The sequence below is a fragment of the Saccostrea cucullata genome, unplaced genomic scaffold (assembly GCF_032062105.1).
Source record: "Saccostrea cucullata isolate Sc308-1 unplaced genomic scaffold, CSIRO_AGI_Scuc_v1 ctg106, whole genome shotgun sequence".
Lineage (NCBI taxonomy): Eukaryota > Metazoa > Mollusca > Bivalvia > Ostreida > Ostreidae > Saccostrea > Saccostrea cuccullata.
Window position 1 is genome coordinate 274672 of NW_026927985.1, and position 18043 is coordinate 292714.

Here is an 18043-nt window from a genome sequence, read left to right on the forward strand (position 1 = left end):
AAACCCCAAAAATGTGTTTTATTTCAGACCCAAGTTTCATATTTAGGTCATACAGTATCAAAAGATGGCATACTTAGACCTTCCTTTGGATACCAACACTTTTGACCTTTGGAGTTTGAAATGCACTTGAGAAAATTCAACCCTCGCCATAAGCTGCCATACGGGGACATCAGTGTTTCACAAACACATCTTGCTTTATTATGAAACACATGGAGATCCCTTTTAAGGACCCTCTCTACACCAGTACAAAATATTTTTTGGATATTGAAAAAAAAAAAATTCTATAAAGGTGTTAGTATTGAGCTTATTTATATGATTTTCAACATATGGTGCGTGGCATTTACCCCCAGGAAAAATAATCAAACACAACACAGTATAAGTGAATAGAAATCACTATTGTTTACTTCAATAGAGAAAATACATGTAAATAACATGTTCAATTAATTTATCTTGTCCTTTCAAAATGTTAAGAATACTTGAATTGATTACAAATTGTGTAATAAACTGTGAATTTCTAATTTTAAGAATTTAGATCTAAGGGCAGATCACTCTAACTGCAAAAAATACCATAGAATCAGAACTCTTTGGTGTGCATTGTAGAGAGGGTTCTTAATTCAGAAAAGCAAGAAGTGTGTTCGACGAGTATATCTGGCGTTTCGGAAAACGCACTTTGATTTTTGACCCTGTACTTTTCACCTTGATGTTTTCCTAATTTTCAAAAAGTGAAAAAATATCAATGCTGATTACTTTAAGAATGAGAACAGATGAGGTGTATCTTACCAGTGCATCAATACTTGCATGTTACAAGAAGTTTCCAAATATCTGACCCTGTAACCTTCACCTTGAAGTTAGACCTATAAAAATTTATTATTTCACCCAACAAAATTTTAATTGCTTTCGTCCTTTAAATGAGAGAAGTTACACGGTTTAACAGTTACATAATTCTTGTGACAAAACCTCTAATGAACTTTGATTTTTAACACCAAGACTATAACCTTGAAGCTTGACTAACTTTCAAAAATCTTAACACTGTTGCTATGACTTCTAAATAAGAGAAGATAAAGTACAATCATGTATTCATAATCAATGCATGTAAGACCTACTTCTAGACCTTTTCACACATTTTTAAAGTACTCTGGGGTTTGATTACGTGTTTTGATTCTTTACCTTAATAAATTAACCAAAAGTTATACGCAATGTACGAATATTTGATAATTCAAATATTCGTACATTGCGTATAACTTTTGGTTGAAAGAAGATAGGCTTTTCATGTTTTACATGCTCTGTTCTGTTCTATACATGTACATTACCCCCCCCCCCCCCCCCCAATCCTGTTTATTATCCCAACCTTGATCTCTCCCTTTTTAATAAAAAAAAACCCTCTGCTTCTTGTCTTGAACTGAGGCGAAGTTGATTCATTGTCTGTCGTTTAACCTATGAAAATTGATAATTAAGAACCTACACGCTTTCACATATGTATGATAATTCTTACAACTACTTTTTTTTCCCTCTCTATGAGGTTTTGGAGGGGGATATCGTCTTTTTGACAGATATATATGTGTCAATTTTGCCTCTTTGGCAATCTATCGCTGAATTCTGAATAAAAATTGTTCATGTTATTTATCCTTAAAATGGAAATAAATTGGGTTGTATGCAATTTTGATAGATAACTAGTAGAATGAAAAAAAAGGAGAAAAAATTAGATAGAACTATACCTATAGGCACACAAACATGATTTTTTTTTCATGCGAAACTTCGTGTTTCTTTTTAACTAGTAGAAGTAATTGGAGGACATTCCCATTAACCATGATTTCAAGCATCATCTTCCAGCCATCGGGGCTTGTCTTTCCGGATTATTAAATGTCAAATAAATTAATAAAATTTTGAATCTTCTTTAAATAAACTTAAAAGTTGTTAAAATAAAAATCTGACTCTTTCAGGCAAGAAAAACCACGTCTAAAAATGACGTAACAGTGTACCACACCCATATACAAAATGTAAATAATGTGTGGTTCGTCATCTATAAACGTGGATTTTCTTGTCCCTATGCTCCCAGCTCCCCCCCCCCCCTTTTTTTTTTAATCAAGAGCAGTAGTCGGAGTTTGAAGTAATTATTTAAAGAAATAGTTAGAATGTCAGTTATTTTAGATGAAGAGTCTGAAAGATAATTATGAAACTGGTATTAAAATACATACATGTGTATTTACTTCCAGCAATATGAGCTGCATGTTTGACATCGGAAAAAATATCTCAAATTTGTAATTAACTATTTCAATGACAGGAAAATAGAATGTATATGAACTTTTGTTTTTCATATTTGCTATGGAAGAACTTTTTATAAGCTTTGCTTGAAGCAAAATTGAATTATTGTCGTCCTGTACACTACTGATTTCTTATATAATACTGTATATATATATATATATTCGGTTGTACAGAAATATTTCTTCTGAAACATTTTTAAACTTTATTTTGGTCTTATTGATCATAAGGATTTAGATTACATACAGAAAAATCATAATAACACATTTTACTAGCAAAATGAAATTCTCAAAAATGCAGCTCATATTGCTTTCAGAAATAAAAAAAGACTGTTCGCGCAACATGCTTCTTGCTCAATTGCCATCTTTTCTAACGTAAGTTTTCATTGGCTTACGTCATTACGATTATGACATCACGTTTCTAGTTAGCCTTCCAAACGCATAACCACGACATTTGTTCAACTCGGACACCTTTTTTGTGTAAATTTCCTTTAAAACTTTTTTTCAGAAAAGATTAATATCGCACTGGATTTTTTCATAAAAGAATTTTGTGAGCTAAAAAATGATATCACTTTTTGTCATTTAACACATTGTATGACACAACGCACGCATTGCATGCAAAAAAATAAATGAAAGTACATTTACCTTGACAATTTGATTGTAGAACTTGTTGTTCTTGCAATACATAAACCATTATTTATATATATTAATATTGTCTGCATTATATATGCACTATAAAAAGTCATAAAAATATAAAAAATTTTACCGTTTTTCAAACATATTGTTCATTTAACGCATTGCGTGTGCGCATTGTGCATGCAAGCATGTCCTTGCATTCAATTTTGATAGCAATATCGCGGAAAACTTGTGACCGCGTACATAGGAATCCATATTACCTATTTATATTCTAAACTTCATCCTGTTTTGTTGAGAAACAAGAATAAAGATATAGAGAATTTTCAAAATGCCAAAATTTTCACTCCAATCAGCTATTGCAAGCACACGTGGATTTATGGTGCTTTCATGGATAATTCTTATATATCAAGCGGGTGGGAGAGTTTAGTGACATTTTATTATTGATGCAATTTAATTCAAATGTTTCAAAGGACAATTCATATTGTGCCGCAACAATTCTTGAAGGGCTGTAGAAGGGGGGGGGGGGTATAAAAACAAGGAAGGGAATTTTTTAGATGCCGAAAGATCAGGAGAGAAAAAAAATTAGCCGCACGATTTTTTTTTCTCTCGTAATTTTTTTTACATTGATCAGTTGTGTGTAATTAATTATAATTAACATCTGACTTAAAAAAAACAATCACAACTACAAAAAATGTTTCTTTTATCAAAATAGTATGTCATCAACGTCGTTAGGATTAAGATTCCATGTAAAGACTCAACTGGTATAAATGTTCTTTTTATTTCTATTCTAGAAGATTGATGATCCAGACTTGTTAGGAACCAGAGGTTCACCGCTCCTGGTGCCTGATGAGGTACTGTATGAAATATTTTTTATAGAAACTGAAAATGTAAACGATTTGTATCTTTTGCTTTGCAATCAAAAGAAAATTATTATATATCATGCTGTAGATCTGTGTTATTCCGTCGTCGTGCGTCGTGTGTGATCATTTAAACATCATCAGCTAATTCTCTGCAACCGCACAACCAATTTGAACCAATTTTGGCATAAAACATCAATTGGTAAAGGGAGGAAAATGCAAAATACATAGTCGCTGCCCCCGTTGGACCAAAACCACTAGAATTAATCTTTAAACTCAGGGACACCAAGCAGCCAAACTGGTGGAATGAATTCATGGCCCCATGGTCAGGGTCTCTAGTGCTAGAGCAAGGCTATATAGATACACTGTGATATAATAAAATGCATTAATTCTTTATAAATCTTCCTCTCTGCTCCTTGGCATTAAATAAACAAACTTAATGTAGATATAGTTATGATGACGAAGGGTACCTCTTCAAAAATTGTGAATTTCATGGCCCCTGGGTCAGGGGTTCTGGTGTTAGGAACTTAGGATGGACCTATATTGATTATATAGTGAATTTTTTGAAAATCTTCTCTGCTTTTGGGTATTAAACAAATTAACTACATACATAGTTACGATGAGAAAGAGTACCTCTTCTAAAATTGTTCATGGCCTCAGGGTCAGGGGTTGTTTTTTAAGGATGAGGCTATATAAAATAAAAGTGAAAATGCATTAATTCGTCAAAAATCCTACTCTGCTCCTGAGTATTTAAAAGCAGTGAGACTACCTATATACCGGTACTAGCTATAACGAGGAAGAACCATTCTTCCAAAATTATTAATTTCAAGACCCCTGGGCCAGGAGTACGGGGGGGGGGGGGGGCTTTAATTACTAGTATATAGTATATATACTGAAAATGTATTAGTGCTTTGAAATCCGCTCCTTGATATTAATCAAACATTTATGATGAGCAAGAGTGTCTTTTCGAAATTTAATTTGTAAAATGTGTGAACCTAGGGTCAGAGGTTCCTCTGATTATTCCTGATTATTACTGTTTAGTTGAAATGTATCCGCAACTCCCCCTATGCACTCCCCCTACACCACGTACTGAATAAACTCTAATGATACTTTCAAAAATTCTTTATGACATCATGCCATGATGTGCACCTCCTGTTTTACTTTTTGATCTGACACTTTTTTCGGGTCTCCCAGAGCATAACACGGACTTCAATTGCTATTACAACCACATTGGAGTATCATTTAGCTCAATGCTCACAGTACCTCTAGTTTATTATTCATTTTTTTTATGGGTATATTAACCAGTTATTTAACGTTTGAAAAATAAAAAGAAAACTCTATTGAATAACAATTTTAAGCTGGAGGGTCTGCTATTGCAAGCAATAGCGTATGTCGCCCGGAACTTTTCCCCTATTTCCATGGCAACTATTGATAATTTGAATCGCACAACTACAATTACTAATCATTAATATAACAAAGTTTCATGACGATTGTTCAAGGGAACGGAGAGAACACTCACGGACAAAATAATAGCAATATGTCGCCCGACTTTTTTACGAAAGACCTAAAATTCGTCACTTTTCGCACCTTTCCATGGTAACGGTAGCCATTCTAAAGCTAAAAGTCCTCACTGCAAAACTACAACTACTGATCATCTTTTGAGGAAAGTTTCAGGAAGATTGTCCCAGCCGTCTCCGTATAATTATGTCGTCCCGAACGAAGTCGGGAACGACATATTGCGATTGTACCCATGTTTTTGTTGTACAAGCTGTTTCTCGGAGATGGCTGAGACAATATTCCTGAAACTTTCCTCAAAGGACATTTTATGTGTTGTGTGGCATTAATTCAAAATGGCTAATGTTTCAAAGGACAATTTTTCTAGTGTTCTCTCTGGTCCCTTGAACATTCTTCATGAAATTTTATTGATGTAATGATTAGTATCTGTAATTGTTCTCATTGGATTTAAAAATTGGAAATTGTCAATAGTTGCCATGGGGGGGAAAAGTGAAAAACTTTGATTTTTAAATCAAATTTTTTATGTTTTGACATATTTTATTGACAATATGTCAAAGGGAGAGAAAAAAAATTAGCCGCACGATTTTTCTTCATAAAATCTGAATAGCCATACAACATTTACAAAATTTTACAATAATATTTTTTACATTGACAATTGTGTGTCAATTATTACTAGTGCTAATTGTAACACCGTTGACAAAAAAAAACATATCTGTAAGTTTACAAAAAATGCATTTAAGACTTATCAACAACATTGCATGAGCGTAATGACTATATCATTTTGTCTACACTTTTTTACTCATTGCACGTGCACGCACGTGCATATAAATGTTCTTTGTTATTAATCTATCTCTGAAAAACAAGGGAGTTATAGCCATTTAAAGTTTAAGCCAATCAGAATGCAGTTCACCGCTCCTGGTGACAATTATTATAAATCATATGAGGGTACTGTATGAAATGTTTTAAATTTCAAAGCATTTTGTCAAAAAACAGAAAAGATATTGAAAATTTTTCATGTATGTGAATGTTGACCAACCTTCTTAGGAGTCCCTTATGTCTATCTATGTTTTAAATCCCATCATGTTTGGTTGGAAACCAAGGGAGTTATAGTCATTTAAAGTTTCAGCCAATCAGATTGCAGCGCATGTGCATGCACGTGATTTCACGAAAATGTTTATATATCATATTGTAGGGTATCCTAATGTATGACTATGTTATAAATTTCAAAGCATTTCATCGAAAAACAAAAAAGATATTGAGGTTTTTGTTTCAGCCAATCAAAGGAAAGCGCACATGCATGCGCCTGAGTTCATGCAAATTTGACCATGTCATCATATTATACATCTTATATATCCTTATATTTGAGTTTCAAAACACTTTCAAAAAATATAGAAGTTCATATTATGTATCAGTCAATTTGCCATTTCACGTGCACCTCCTATTTTGCGCGCAAAATTTTCGATCCGCACACCTACACTATACACCTATTAACCCTAAAAAGGTTTTAGCTCAGTTGGGTGAACAGGTTCTGAGAACACTCGCGGACAAAAAAAGTACCGGAGAAGAAATAAGAAAAAAAATAATAATAACTAGTGCTAATTGTAACGGGAACCGTTACAGATGTTCCCCAAACACTCCCCAACTCCCTTTCGGTGCCATATTCCCTGTAAGATTCATTAAATAAGACAAACTCTGTGCATTTTTGACTTTAACAACGTTTTCCCAGAAGGATACCAATTATATTCAATTTTTAGCATTGCAAAGCGCAGTGAATCCATATGACCATATTTTGTCTACACTATTTATATATAATATACTATATAGGTCACCTTAGGTATTTTTAAATATCTGTTTTCCGCACGTCGTGCACGTGTGTGATCATTTAAACATCATCTAGCTAAAATCCTGTTTGGTTGAAAAACAAGGGAGTTATAGCTATTTAAAGTTTCAGCCAATCAGATTGCAGCACACGTGCATGCGCGTAATTTCATGATTTTTTTTTATATCATTTTGTAGGATATAAAACATTTTAAATTTCAAAGAATTTGGTCAAAAAAGAGGAGAAATAGCCATTTAAAGTTTCAGCCAATCAGATTGCAGCACACGTGCATGCGCGTGATTTCCTATATCATTTTGTAGGATATCCTAATGCATGACTAAATTTTAAATCTCAAAGAACGTCAAAAAACTAGAGATGTTCTTTAAAGTTTCAGCCAATCAGCTTGCAGCACGCGCACATGCGCATGCCATGAAAATTTTTATATATAGTGGAATGAATTCATGGCCCCAAAATTTGGATTATCAAGAAACAAGAAAGTCTTTAGTTTGCAATAGAGCAAGGCTATATAGATACACTGTGATATAATAATATATGCATTAATTCTTTATCAAAAAATAGAAAATGCGGCTATATCCTGGTCATTTCACTCACTGCGCCTTGCAAGCACGTGCGGCATTAAATAAACAAACTTAATGTAGATATAGTTTTATGATGACGAACAGGTTACCTCTTCAAAAATTGTGAAAAATAATAATAATAATTTCATGGCCCCTGGGAACATAATAATAAGAAACAGGGGTTCTGGTGTTGGGGAACATAATAATGGTGATAATAAATATGTTGATATTATATAATTAATTTTTTGAAATCTTCTCTGCTTTTGGGTATTAAACAAATTAACGAATTTTTTTTACATTTTTACGAAGATAAAATCATCTCCCCATATCAATTTATGCACATTAAAATTGTTACAATAGTGCATTCATCATTAAGCGTCTATGTTTATTTTTACAAACAAAGAAAAAATGATGACTATATAAAATAAAAGTGAAAATGCTTATGATATTAATATACAGATCATTATTTAAAATACAATTGTGTCTTAATTTTGTATGTAAAATGTTCAGATACCTTCTGCCATGTGAAAAATACTTGAGAGGCTTATCTTTATTATTGCTCAATTTTCTTTTAAAACTTCCTATATACTTGTTTCGGTAGTCAAATGATTTGTTGTATAATTCAAGCCTGCATTTAGGTAAAGAATAATCAAATGAATTATTGTAATTTGACAGTGTTTCTAACCATGGTACAATGTTTTTTAAGTAATCAGGAGCTAGGGGGATTTTAAACATTGTTAAAAGTTTTGGTCTCTTAATTATCGTATATAGCCTGTTTATATATACTGAAAATGTATTAGTGCTTTTGAAAGTTTATGATATTAATCAAACATTTATGATGATGCATAGAGTGTCTTTTAAAGGAAATTAAAGTTTGTAAAATGTGTGAACTGAAAATTTAAGGAAGTCCAGTTTTTTGTAGCCTTTCTGATTATTCAATGATTATTACTAATTTAGTTGAAATGTTTATGTTGTGATACATATTCTAACTGACAGTCTCAAAAAATAATTCAGGTAACTGGTTTGTATTTTTTAACCTGAAAAATAAACTTTTGTTTTACTTGGATTAAATTTCAATAACCATTTTTTGGACCATTCATCCAGAATTTTTGCCATGATGTGACAATCCTGTTTTACTTTTTTGTAAAGAATTATCTGAGTCTGCAAACAGTTATCATGTTTTCGGCTACATCATTCACATATATCAAAAATAACAGGGAAGGACAATTGCTATTACAACCACATTTTTGAAGAAAATAAATTTTTATACATAACTTTTTGTTTTCTATTGTACAGTAACTTTCCTCTAGTTTATTATTCATTTTTTTAATTTATATTAACCAGTTATTTAACGTTTGAAAAATAAAAAAAAACTCTATTTGAATAACAATTTTATGTTTCTAAAAGTTGGTACACTGCTATTGCAAGCAGAAAACCTGCTGATATTTGTAGAACAAATTATTTGTGTAAAAAAAATTATATACATGTTTGAATGCAACTCTCTCAAATATTTTACTTACACAACTCAAAAGAGATACAGGTCTATAATTTGAAGTTACTGATCATCTTTTTTAAATAAAAGGACATGTGCTAGTTTCCAACTTTCAGGATAAACTTTGAGTCTAAGAGATTTATTAAATAACAGACAAAGTGGCGTAGCTATGGATTCTTTACAAGAAACATTTTGTGGCTGATACAATCAGGGCCCACAGCTTTATTTACGGGCAGGATAGAAATAATATCAATAATCTCACTTTCTTGGATATTTACGTCACAAATTTTTTCTACATTTTTGGACTCAAAATCAGGTAGCTCATATTCCTCATCTTTTATATCAGAGATGGATCTAAAAAAGTTATTTAGTAATTCAATTTTCTCTTTATCGGAAAAAGCGTATATAGGATCACCATTCTCATTCATCTGTTTAATAGGGGGTATTTCGGATGAAGTTTTAGTGTGAAAGACATCTTTTAGTAATTTCCAGTACAACTTGTTATTATTTTTATTTGCGTCGTTTAAATGAGAATCAATGTTGTCGTAGTAATTTGCTCTGGCATATTTTTTCATATCATTTACTTTATTTTAGCTTGTAAATTCTTTTTTAGCTGTTCTTTCTTGGTTTTCTGTGCTTTATTTCTTAATCTGTTCCTAAGTCGTATAGCCGTTCTTAGTAATGAATCCATCCATGGTTTGTCGTTTGGTCTTATTGTAACAGTTTTTTCGGGTATACATTTGCGCATAATTAGCACAAATTGTTGTGTAAAGTTTGTTGTTGCGGTTTCAATATCAGTTGATTTTGAAATAATGCTTTCCCAATCAAAGTTGTTTATCAAAATATTAAGTTCTTCTAGATTTGCTTCTTTATAGCTCCATACTTTACGTTTGTATGAAGAATTGTTACAGTAATTTTGTTTCACATATATATTCGTAGCTTTGTGGTCACTGATATTTGTGTCAACCATTAATGGATTTAAAAATTTGGAAATAAGAATAGGCCTATCAGAGTTTTTGTAACTTGTGTTACTCTCGTAGGTCCGTTTATTACGTTTAAAAGCCCAGCCATGTTCATGATATTATAAATTTCATCATTTGGATTTATTTGAAGAAAGTACTGAAAGTACTCATACGAGTTGATGGTTGTCCAAGCTTAGCTAATAGGTATTGTTTTAGTTATGAAAAAATGAAAGTCTTGTCCAGTTCGGGACGACATACGCTATTGCTTGCAATAGCAAACTTTCTAGTTATTGATCCGTGTATATTTTTACGAGAAAAATTACCCTGCCATTGTCTTCAAATAATTTATTTCCTTTTGGAAAATCTTTTGGAAATGATGAAATAATGTATAAATGCCTCTTCAGGTTCTTACTTGCAATCCTTTCTAACATGTGTTTTCATTGGACTACGTCATTACGATTATGACATCACGTTTCTAGTAGGCTTGCGTTGTGTTGTGGTTACGTCTCATAACCACGACATTTGTTCAACAGAACGGACACATTCATTTTTTTCTCCCGATTTCCTGCAAAGTTTAGCAAACTTACGAAAGATATGGAGCCTAAAGTGCACAGAGGCAAAGATAAGAGGGTAATGCCTCAAACTGTTTATTTTTTTAGTAAAAAAATCAATCGCTGTTGATATAATTTCCTTTTTTTATTAAAAATGGAGGAATAGGTTACGTTTCATGCCAGCGCCAATCCTTTCACAGAATGGCATAAGTACATTCTTAATATAACCTCTTAAATTAATGTACATTTTATATGCTTTTCCTTTCTTTTTTCCTACCTGTGTATAATTTTTTGTATATTGTAAAATTTAGTCTTGGGATATATGATATTGTAATCCATCACATTATACATCTCCTAAACGAAGAGAATGTTATTCTGATAATTTATTACAACTGAGAATTAGACACACGACACTTCCATTAAAAGAAGCAGTCCCAGAATAAAGAAATTTGATAAGAATTTTCAGGGTTGCAACTTATTTTCCTAGCTCTACATTATTCAGACGTCGCTACTGACGATGAGAAAAAGATATTCTGGGGTTTTTTTTGGGGGGGGGGGGGTAATGTAAGAGAGTCAAGGTGAGGAGGGGGTCTTTATTTAAATAAAGCGTTATAAATGCGTTATTTTCGCCCCATGTTAAGCAGTTTTAAATTCGCCCTGTCATAGTTCTGTTTAAGAAATTTTACTGTGTAATTTGAATTCGCCCCGTTTTAAATTCGCCCAAATTTTCCTGTATACAGTAATTGGGATGTCCGTCAGTCTGTTACGCTTTGGGGTATCCATCTCTAATCCGCAACTCGATGAAATTTGATGAGACATTTACAGAATCTTTATTAAATATTGCGATTGTGACCTATTTTACTTTTTGATTCCGATGATTCGACACATATTTTCGGTTTTCCAAAGCAAAACATGGACACTGCCATTATATTATAACCGCCCGTTTTTAGCGTCTATTACTCCATATATACTCGCAATATTTTCCACATTTATTAAAGTTCATAAAACATAAAACAACAATTGGGATATAGGCTACTCTTCACTCCGTACAATATGTCTGATAATTAATTAAACGGACAGACAGACGAACCTTATGACTATGAGGTTAACGTTACGGCTTTACGAACACTTCTTAATCTACATGTATCTTTTCTCTTACTCTGATTCTAACTAACTACATTTTATTAAGTAACATTTTATAAAACATTTACTTTACTTTGATTGACATGTCCAATTATAAATTAATCAATAGGTTCTATCCAATCACTGTCAATCTTTATTACTCAAGACTGACCACCGCTAAAGGTTAACGCCCATTATTTGACCTGCGTTAATCCGCTAATTGTTACCTAAACGTTTTAACTCAATTAGTGTCAAACACTCTTTTGATCTTGAACTGCATTGTCCATCTGTCCGCACTATCTGATAAGTATTTGTCCTTAAGCAATATTTAATGGCTTTGATTTATTATTTCATTGTTACAGTTAAGACTTTTTATAAACATTGAGTTACATTTTATCACTTCCGTATCAAGAAGAATTTCACAAGATTGCGTATGTTAAATACATTAATTAATAAACAAGCCGAAAATAGAAAATATATAGAAATGTGCAAAACATACATTTTGCACGGTCATAATATTCATATATATAAGGCGGAAGTATCAATTAGTGAGTTCTTTGCTTACAGTATCGCTAGTTTTTATTGATTTTATTCTAAGAGATGGATACCCCAAAGCGTAACAGACGGACGTACAGGCAGACGGACGGACATCCCGATTACTATATACCCTCCTACTTTTCAAGCGCGGGGGGGGGGGGTTACATGTATAAATAGTATAGATTGAAATAGAAATATGTAGCAAGTACATAATGATATATTTCGGAATATCATAAATACTTGTATATGATATGTAGGCCTATATTATATCAAATTTATTACTGTTTTTACCGTATAAAATATGGATATATTTCAGACATGTGATAACCCTGGAGATGGTACCACATCAGGAGGAAGAAACTCGCCTGACCAGGCATATATTGTAAAGAACAGAATATAACATTTACAAAATTGAATAATTCTCACTTTTTAATTTTTTTTTAAATTTGGGTGTATTTTTGTTAGTTTATTTTGAATGTCAAGTTATGCTTTCAATTTTTCATTATCATCTAAAAAATTATATACTAAGTAATTTTTACCAATTTATGAAAATGTTTTGATGATCAAATCTGTAATAGAGTATTTCTTTATAAATGTAAAAAAAGTACTTCATAACCTATACTATATTTACTTTGTAGGCTGTACCCAAAAAGAGACGGTGGCGACCATACAACAAAGTGTGGAGACGTGACCAGAAATGGACTAGAGAGGTGAACATGTATATTCTAGTATTCAAGATCGTATTATTTCATGATTATTTTGAGTTCCTAAACTGATTGAAACTTTTAATATGAATATTTAATTGTTTTTTTTTTGTTTATTGTAGGGACTGACGTACCCTCAGAAGTCACTAGTATCACAGGTGTGTTATATGATAACCCATTACTAAAATCTCACCCCCACCCCATCACCATTTTCTAGAGTATTGGAAAGGGCAGATAGATCAAATACATAAACATAATTTTAATTTATATACCTTTATTTCAGAAGTCAGATGAGCCAGGCAAGGACTTGTCAGAGACCAGAACACCACCATCTGTGGTGTCTGACGAGGTAGGGTACAGGAATATATTGAATTTATAGATTAAAATTTTAATGTAATGGTCATTATTTTATGCGTGTAGTATACATTGTAATAGTAATGATGTGAACAGTTATAACAGTCCTCTTTGTTTTGTAGGTCACACCGAAAAAGAAGAGACATTGGACATATAACCGTGTGTGGCAAAAAGACAAGAAGTGGATACGAGAGGTAAGTTTAATGCTCGAATTGAATTCAGGGGGGGGGGGGGTAATTTTTAAAAAGAAAACTGATAAACATGTTTATTTCAATTTGAAAAAAGTAACTTAAATTTTTTTGAGAGGAATAGCATTAATCAATGGAGGAAGGATAATTAAAAGTACTTAACGAATCAATTAAACACATTAATTACATGTATGAGGTTTAAATGATTACTTATTGAAATAAACATGGTGTATTATAGGAGCAGACTCAGCAGCAGGCAGTACCACCTCCTACCCCGGTACACAGGGACCACCCCACAAAGACACCACCGGTCCCAGTACCACCTCCTACCCCGGTACACAGGGACCACCCCACAAAGACACCACCGGTCCCAGTACCCAGACAGGTATACCTGAGGCTCCAAGGTTCTCCTTGTATTTTTATCATTTGATGGTTATAACAGAAAACCTTGAAATCTGATAAGTTTAAAACTACACGTACATGTAGTTAAAAAAGCCACATTAGAAAATCTTTAAAAATCTTTTTCTTATATTACTTGATAATACTATATAACGTTTAAACAGTAGGACTTATGTTTTATAGCAGGAGCCACCCCAATTTCTGAGAAAATACTGGCGGAGAAACAGGGTTTGGAGGAGGGACATGGTGTGGGTAAGAAAGGTAAATATAGCACTCTTACAATTCTCCTCCCTAAATATGATTATAAAATTCTGTCAAATTTCTAACACTTTAATTAAAGTTGCAAGATAGAGGGTTGAAATAAATGATATATTAAGTTTTTTAAAGTCAGAAAATTTTCCACAACTTAAATAAAATAAAAACCGCAACAAAGCATAAACCGAGTCCGTACTGCAATCGCGTACTTCTCCTGTATCAGCATCTTGGATCAGAGAGAAATTACGTGCAGGCAGTTGTGTGGAATTATGGGTAAAATGTCAAAAGGTAAATTATCATCATTGTTATACAGTTATAGGAGTGTTAAATGTGAAGTATAGATGTATAACACATTTAAATTACCATATGGTACCTATACAGTATGCAGATATTCTCAAGTCAATATCATCAATGAATTGAAGAGTCTGTTACACTTTCTTTACATTTATAAGGCAGGGGTAAAAATTTTTTTTAATCCATTTCTGATCATAATTATATGTTTTAAAAACAACTCTGGAAAAATCCCTTTATAGTAAATTTGTTTTAGTAGTGGTCAATTTTTAAAATAATTTTTTTCCAATTTCCTTTTAATAGCCCACATCAGAGCCAGAGACCCGTGCTGCTGATGAAGTACAAGTATGTATCTTCTATCATATATCTAATTATTGACATATCTGTAGTGTATCTTTCATCATACATTAAAATTGTTTGTTATTATCATCAGTTTTGATAACCTTATATAAATTATCATCTTTCTTTACACAGGATCCCATTTTGGTACCCTCTTCTGAGAAGACTGCATCCTTGCCCACCACTGATAAGACTCTCGCTGAGGAGCAGAAGACTCCCACCACTGACAGGGCTCTCTCTGAGGGACAGGAGACTGTTACGGCTGGATCCTCCTCAGCCCCTGACCTCCCTCCAGATGATGGAGAGCCCTCCCCAGCTGCAGAAACTGATCCCACCCCTCCCTCTGTTGAACAAAAGACCATCACTGACAGGGTTGGTGCAATTATCAAATTCTCTTAAATTCAAATCAACCAAATTAAGTTTAAGAGAAGTTTTTGATATGTTTGAATTATGTAACCATTAATTTATTATCTGTCTAATTGTAAACAAATTAGAAATGACAATCATAACTGCCTAGTTTGAGGTACATGTATATGTGTCTTCAGTATAGTTGAACAATTTCTTTCTTATTCTAGAACCAGTCCACCCGGAAACGGAAGAGGTCCAGTGGTCCTTCTGCTCCCTCAAAGAGACAGAAGACTGCTTTGGTATTTTTATTTTTTGCATACTTTTAAAGCAATTTTCTTTACAAATCTATTGGAACATACAATCCATTAAATTATTTTTCTAACTTTTTTAATTATAATTCTTTTTTTGTAGTTTTCTCTGATGGAGATTGAGATGGAATGCCTGGAGCAGATGTTCGCTTCCCTCACCTTGTGATCTCCGCGGTATAGGAACTTTTACCTGTGTGGCTGTATTCTGATGTAAGGTGTTTGTGATTTGGGTTGGTATAGTTTTTCTGGGGTTTACAGATTGTCACACAGGTAAGTGATGCTATACTTCAATTTTTGTATATACTTGTACATAGTTTGTATTAAATCACTGTGAATAGTTTTGATATTACTGATTTCATACCCTGTTCTGATTTCTGTTTCTTTTCATTTTATTTTTTTCAACCAACTCTTTGCATTCTCAGAATGCCTTACCTTTTTAGAAAATATTGTAAATAATTGCATGATTTTTCCAATAAATGTAAAAAGATCTTATCTTGTTGTTGTTGTGTTTTATATTAAATGAAGGAGGCACATGGTTATATTATATGGTCAATGGCTTTGTAAAATACGACGATAACAAACAGTAAGGTCATTGAAACAATACAGAGCCCCAGCGGAACAAGCACAGATCTCTGAAAACAATCAGAAGTGGATTCAGGCGCCATAGGCAATAAAGCATCCTCTATCGCTCTTTATCATGATTTTGCAAACCGAAAATTAGTGGACAATTCAGTGAAAAAACGTCAGTCAGCATTTAACTTAACGATAGATTACAAGTATATATGCTGCCAAGGTCTTTGCATTGACCAAAGAATTTGTGAAATGGTTACTTTGAATGAGACTGCTGGTGTCCCAGTTTCATTAACTGGTTTGTCAATAAGTTGTCTGTTCTAGGAATTTTCGAACGTTGATTGTGCTCTTGCCTATCGAATTAACTTGAGATAAAACTAGTGCTACAAATCAGGAGTCTGAATATATGACACACAGGACTGACAATCAACCAGGACCCAGTATGTCAGCCTTTGTCAGGAGAGGTGTTATTCAATGAATTCATACGGCCAACAGCCTACAGTTTTAATTTCAGGTGAAGGCAACACAATGAGTTAATTATTGAGTGCTGATGTTGATGACATTGTGAAAGGTTATCTATTAGATATGCCAAAACCACAGAGTTAGTCAAACGGAGGATGTGACCACTTAACAAGGGATGCTTACAACTCCTAGGCACCCAACTCTGGGTTTTGCAAGGGTCCATATCTTATACCATCTTAACAGTATTGTTAAAACTATTGTTTTTGGAATTCTTGAGATCGATCACATTTTGTTATCCACCTTTTTTTTTTATTGTGAACAGAAAATTCAAAGACAGATCACATGAATAACCAAGTCAGTCACGATGATGGAAGCTGACTCCCTGGCTTGACTACATTCTGAGGCTTGCGCTGTAATAAATGGTAAAACAATGGTTAGATCCCATGAAGAGAGGTTCTCCCATCCTCACCAAAGATATATATACTGTGTATAGCTAAAAGAATGAAGACAAAGAGCATCTGAGTCAATACTAGCCCTAGGTCACCTTATAAGACGACTTACAAAATCTGGCCTACCCAGCAGCACCTGGTGATGTGCGAGAAACTCTGACCAAAGAGGCATTCACCGATGCCTTCAATTGGTAAATTTTACATGGAATTTTAATTGTTTATATGAGAGCACATCAAACAATCTTGTCAACAAATCCTGACCGAAGTCATCCGGCTAGATGTTTGATTATGCAGAGAGACGTAAGCAAATAACAAAAGGCCATTTGAGTGTCGGCATAAGAACAATTATCCATACATCAATGAAATCTATGGATGCTTAAATGAATACCTTAATCAACGAGATCCAAGAACTGAAACTAAATCGGTCATTCAGTAGAGTCAATGACAAACAACTGAGGGGCAAATCTTGCGGGTTTTTTGTTGTTGTAATAAATGCAACAAAGAAGGCCACATAAATCGCCCTTGGTCAAAGCTGACGAGATAATACTGTGAAAGTGAACACAGTGATGAAAAAGATGCAAAAGGGGTTAAGCAGACCAGTGCAAAGGAAATAGATCCCAAATAATGCCTGTCCGGGTGGATCAATTGATTCTTTGGATGAAACTGCATGGCATGTACATAGAGATCACTGTTAAATTCCTGGTTGAAACATTGTTGTTCTTAGAAATGTATAACAAAAACTACATGCAGAGAACATCAGGCCAAAGCTGTCTGTTTGCTTAATGTTGATGAAGAAGCCACTTACCAGAGAACAGTATTTGGGCAATTCTCTTGAAGTGAAAGCGGGCGAGTCAGGAGAGGGGGGATGTTTAATTTAATGTTGATATATTGAATAAAACACTTAAAGGCATTAACACAAACTTCCAAAACTTTTCTTGATTTTTCGATTTTATATTTCTATCATAAAGATAGCAGATCCATTATGACGTCTCAGTGACGATTTCCATGCCTATCCTTGGTACTTCATTAAAAAATTAACCGTTTTTTCA

The 18043-nt window shown here is 33.3% G+C and overlaps 1 protein-coding gene across 1 annotated transcript; it reads left to right on the forward strand.

Annotated features, from left to right (window-relative positions):
• The first annotated feature begins 12628 nt into the window (after window positions 1-12628).
• Window positions 12629-15256, forward strand: LOC134276080 (uncharacterized). Its single transcript, XM_062758360.1, has 9 exons — window positions 12629-12709; window positions 12966-13037; window positions 13154-13189; window positions 13315-13380; window positions 13508-13579; window positions 13812-13958; window positions 14156-14314; window positions 14822-14863; window positions 14993-15256. Exons 1-9 carry the CDS (start codon window positions 12629-12631, stop codon window positions 15254-15256), a joined length of 939 nt encoding a protein of 312 aa, XP_062614344.1.
• The last annotated feature ends 2787 nt before the right edge of the window (window positions 15257-18043 follow it).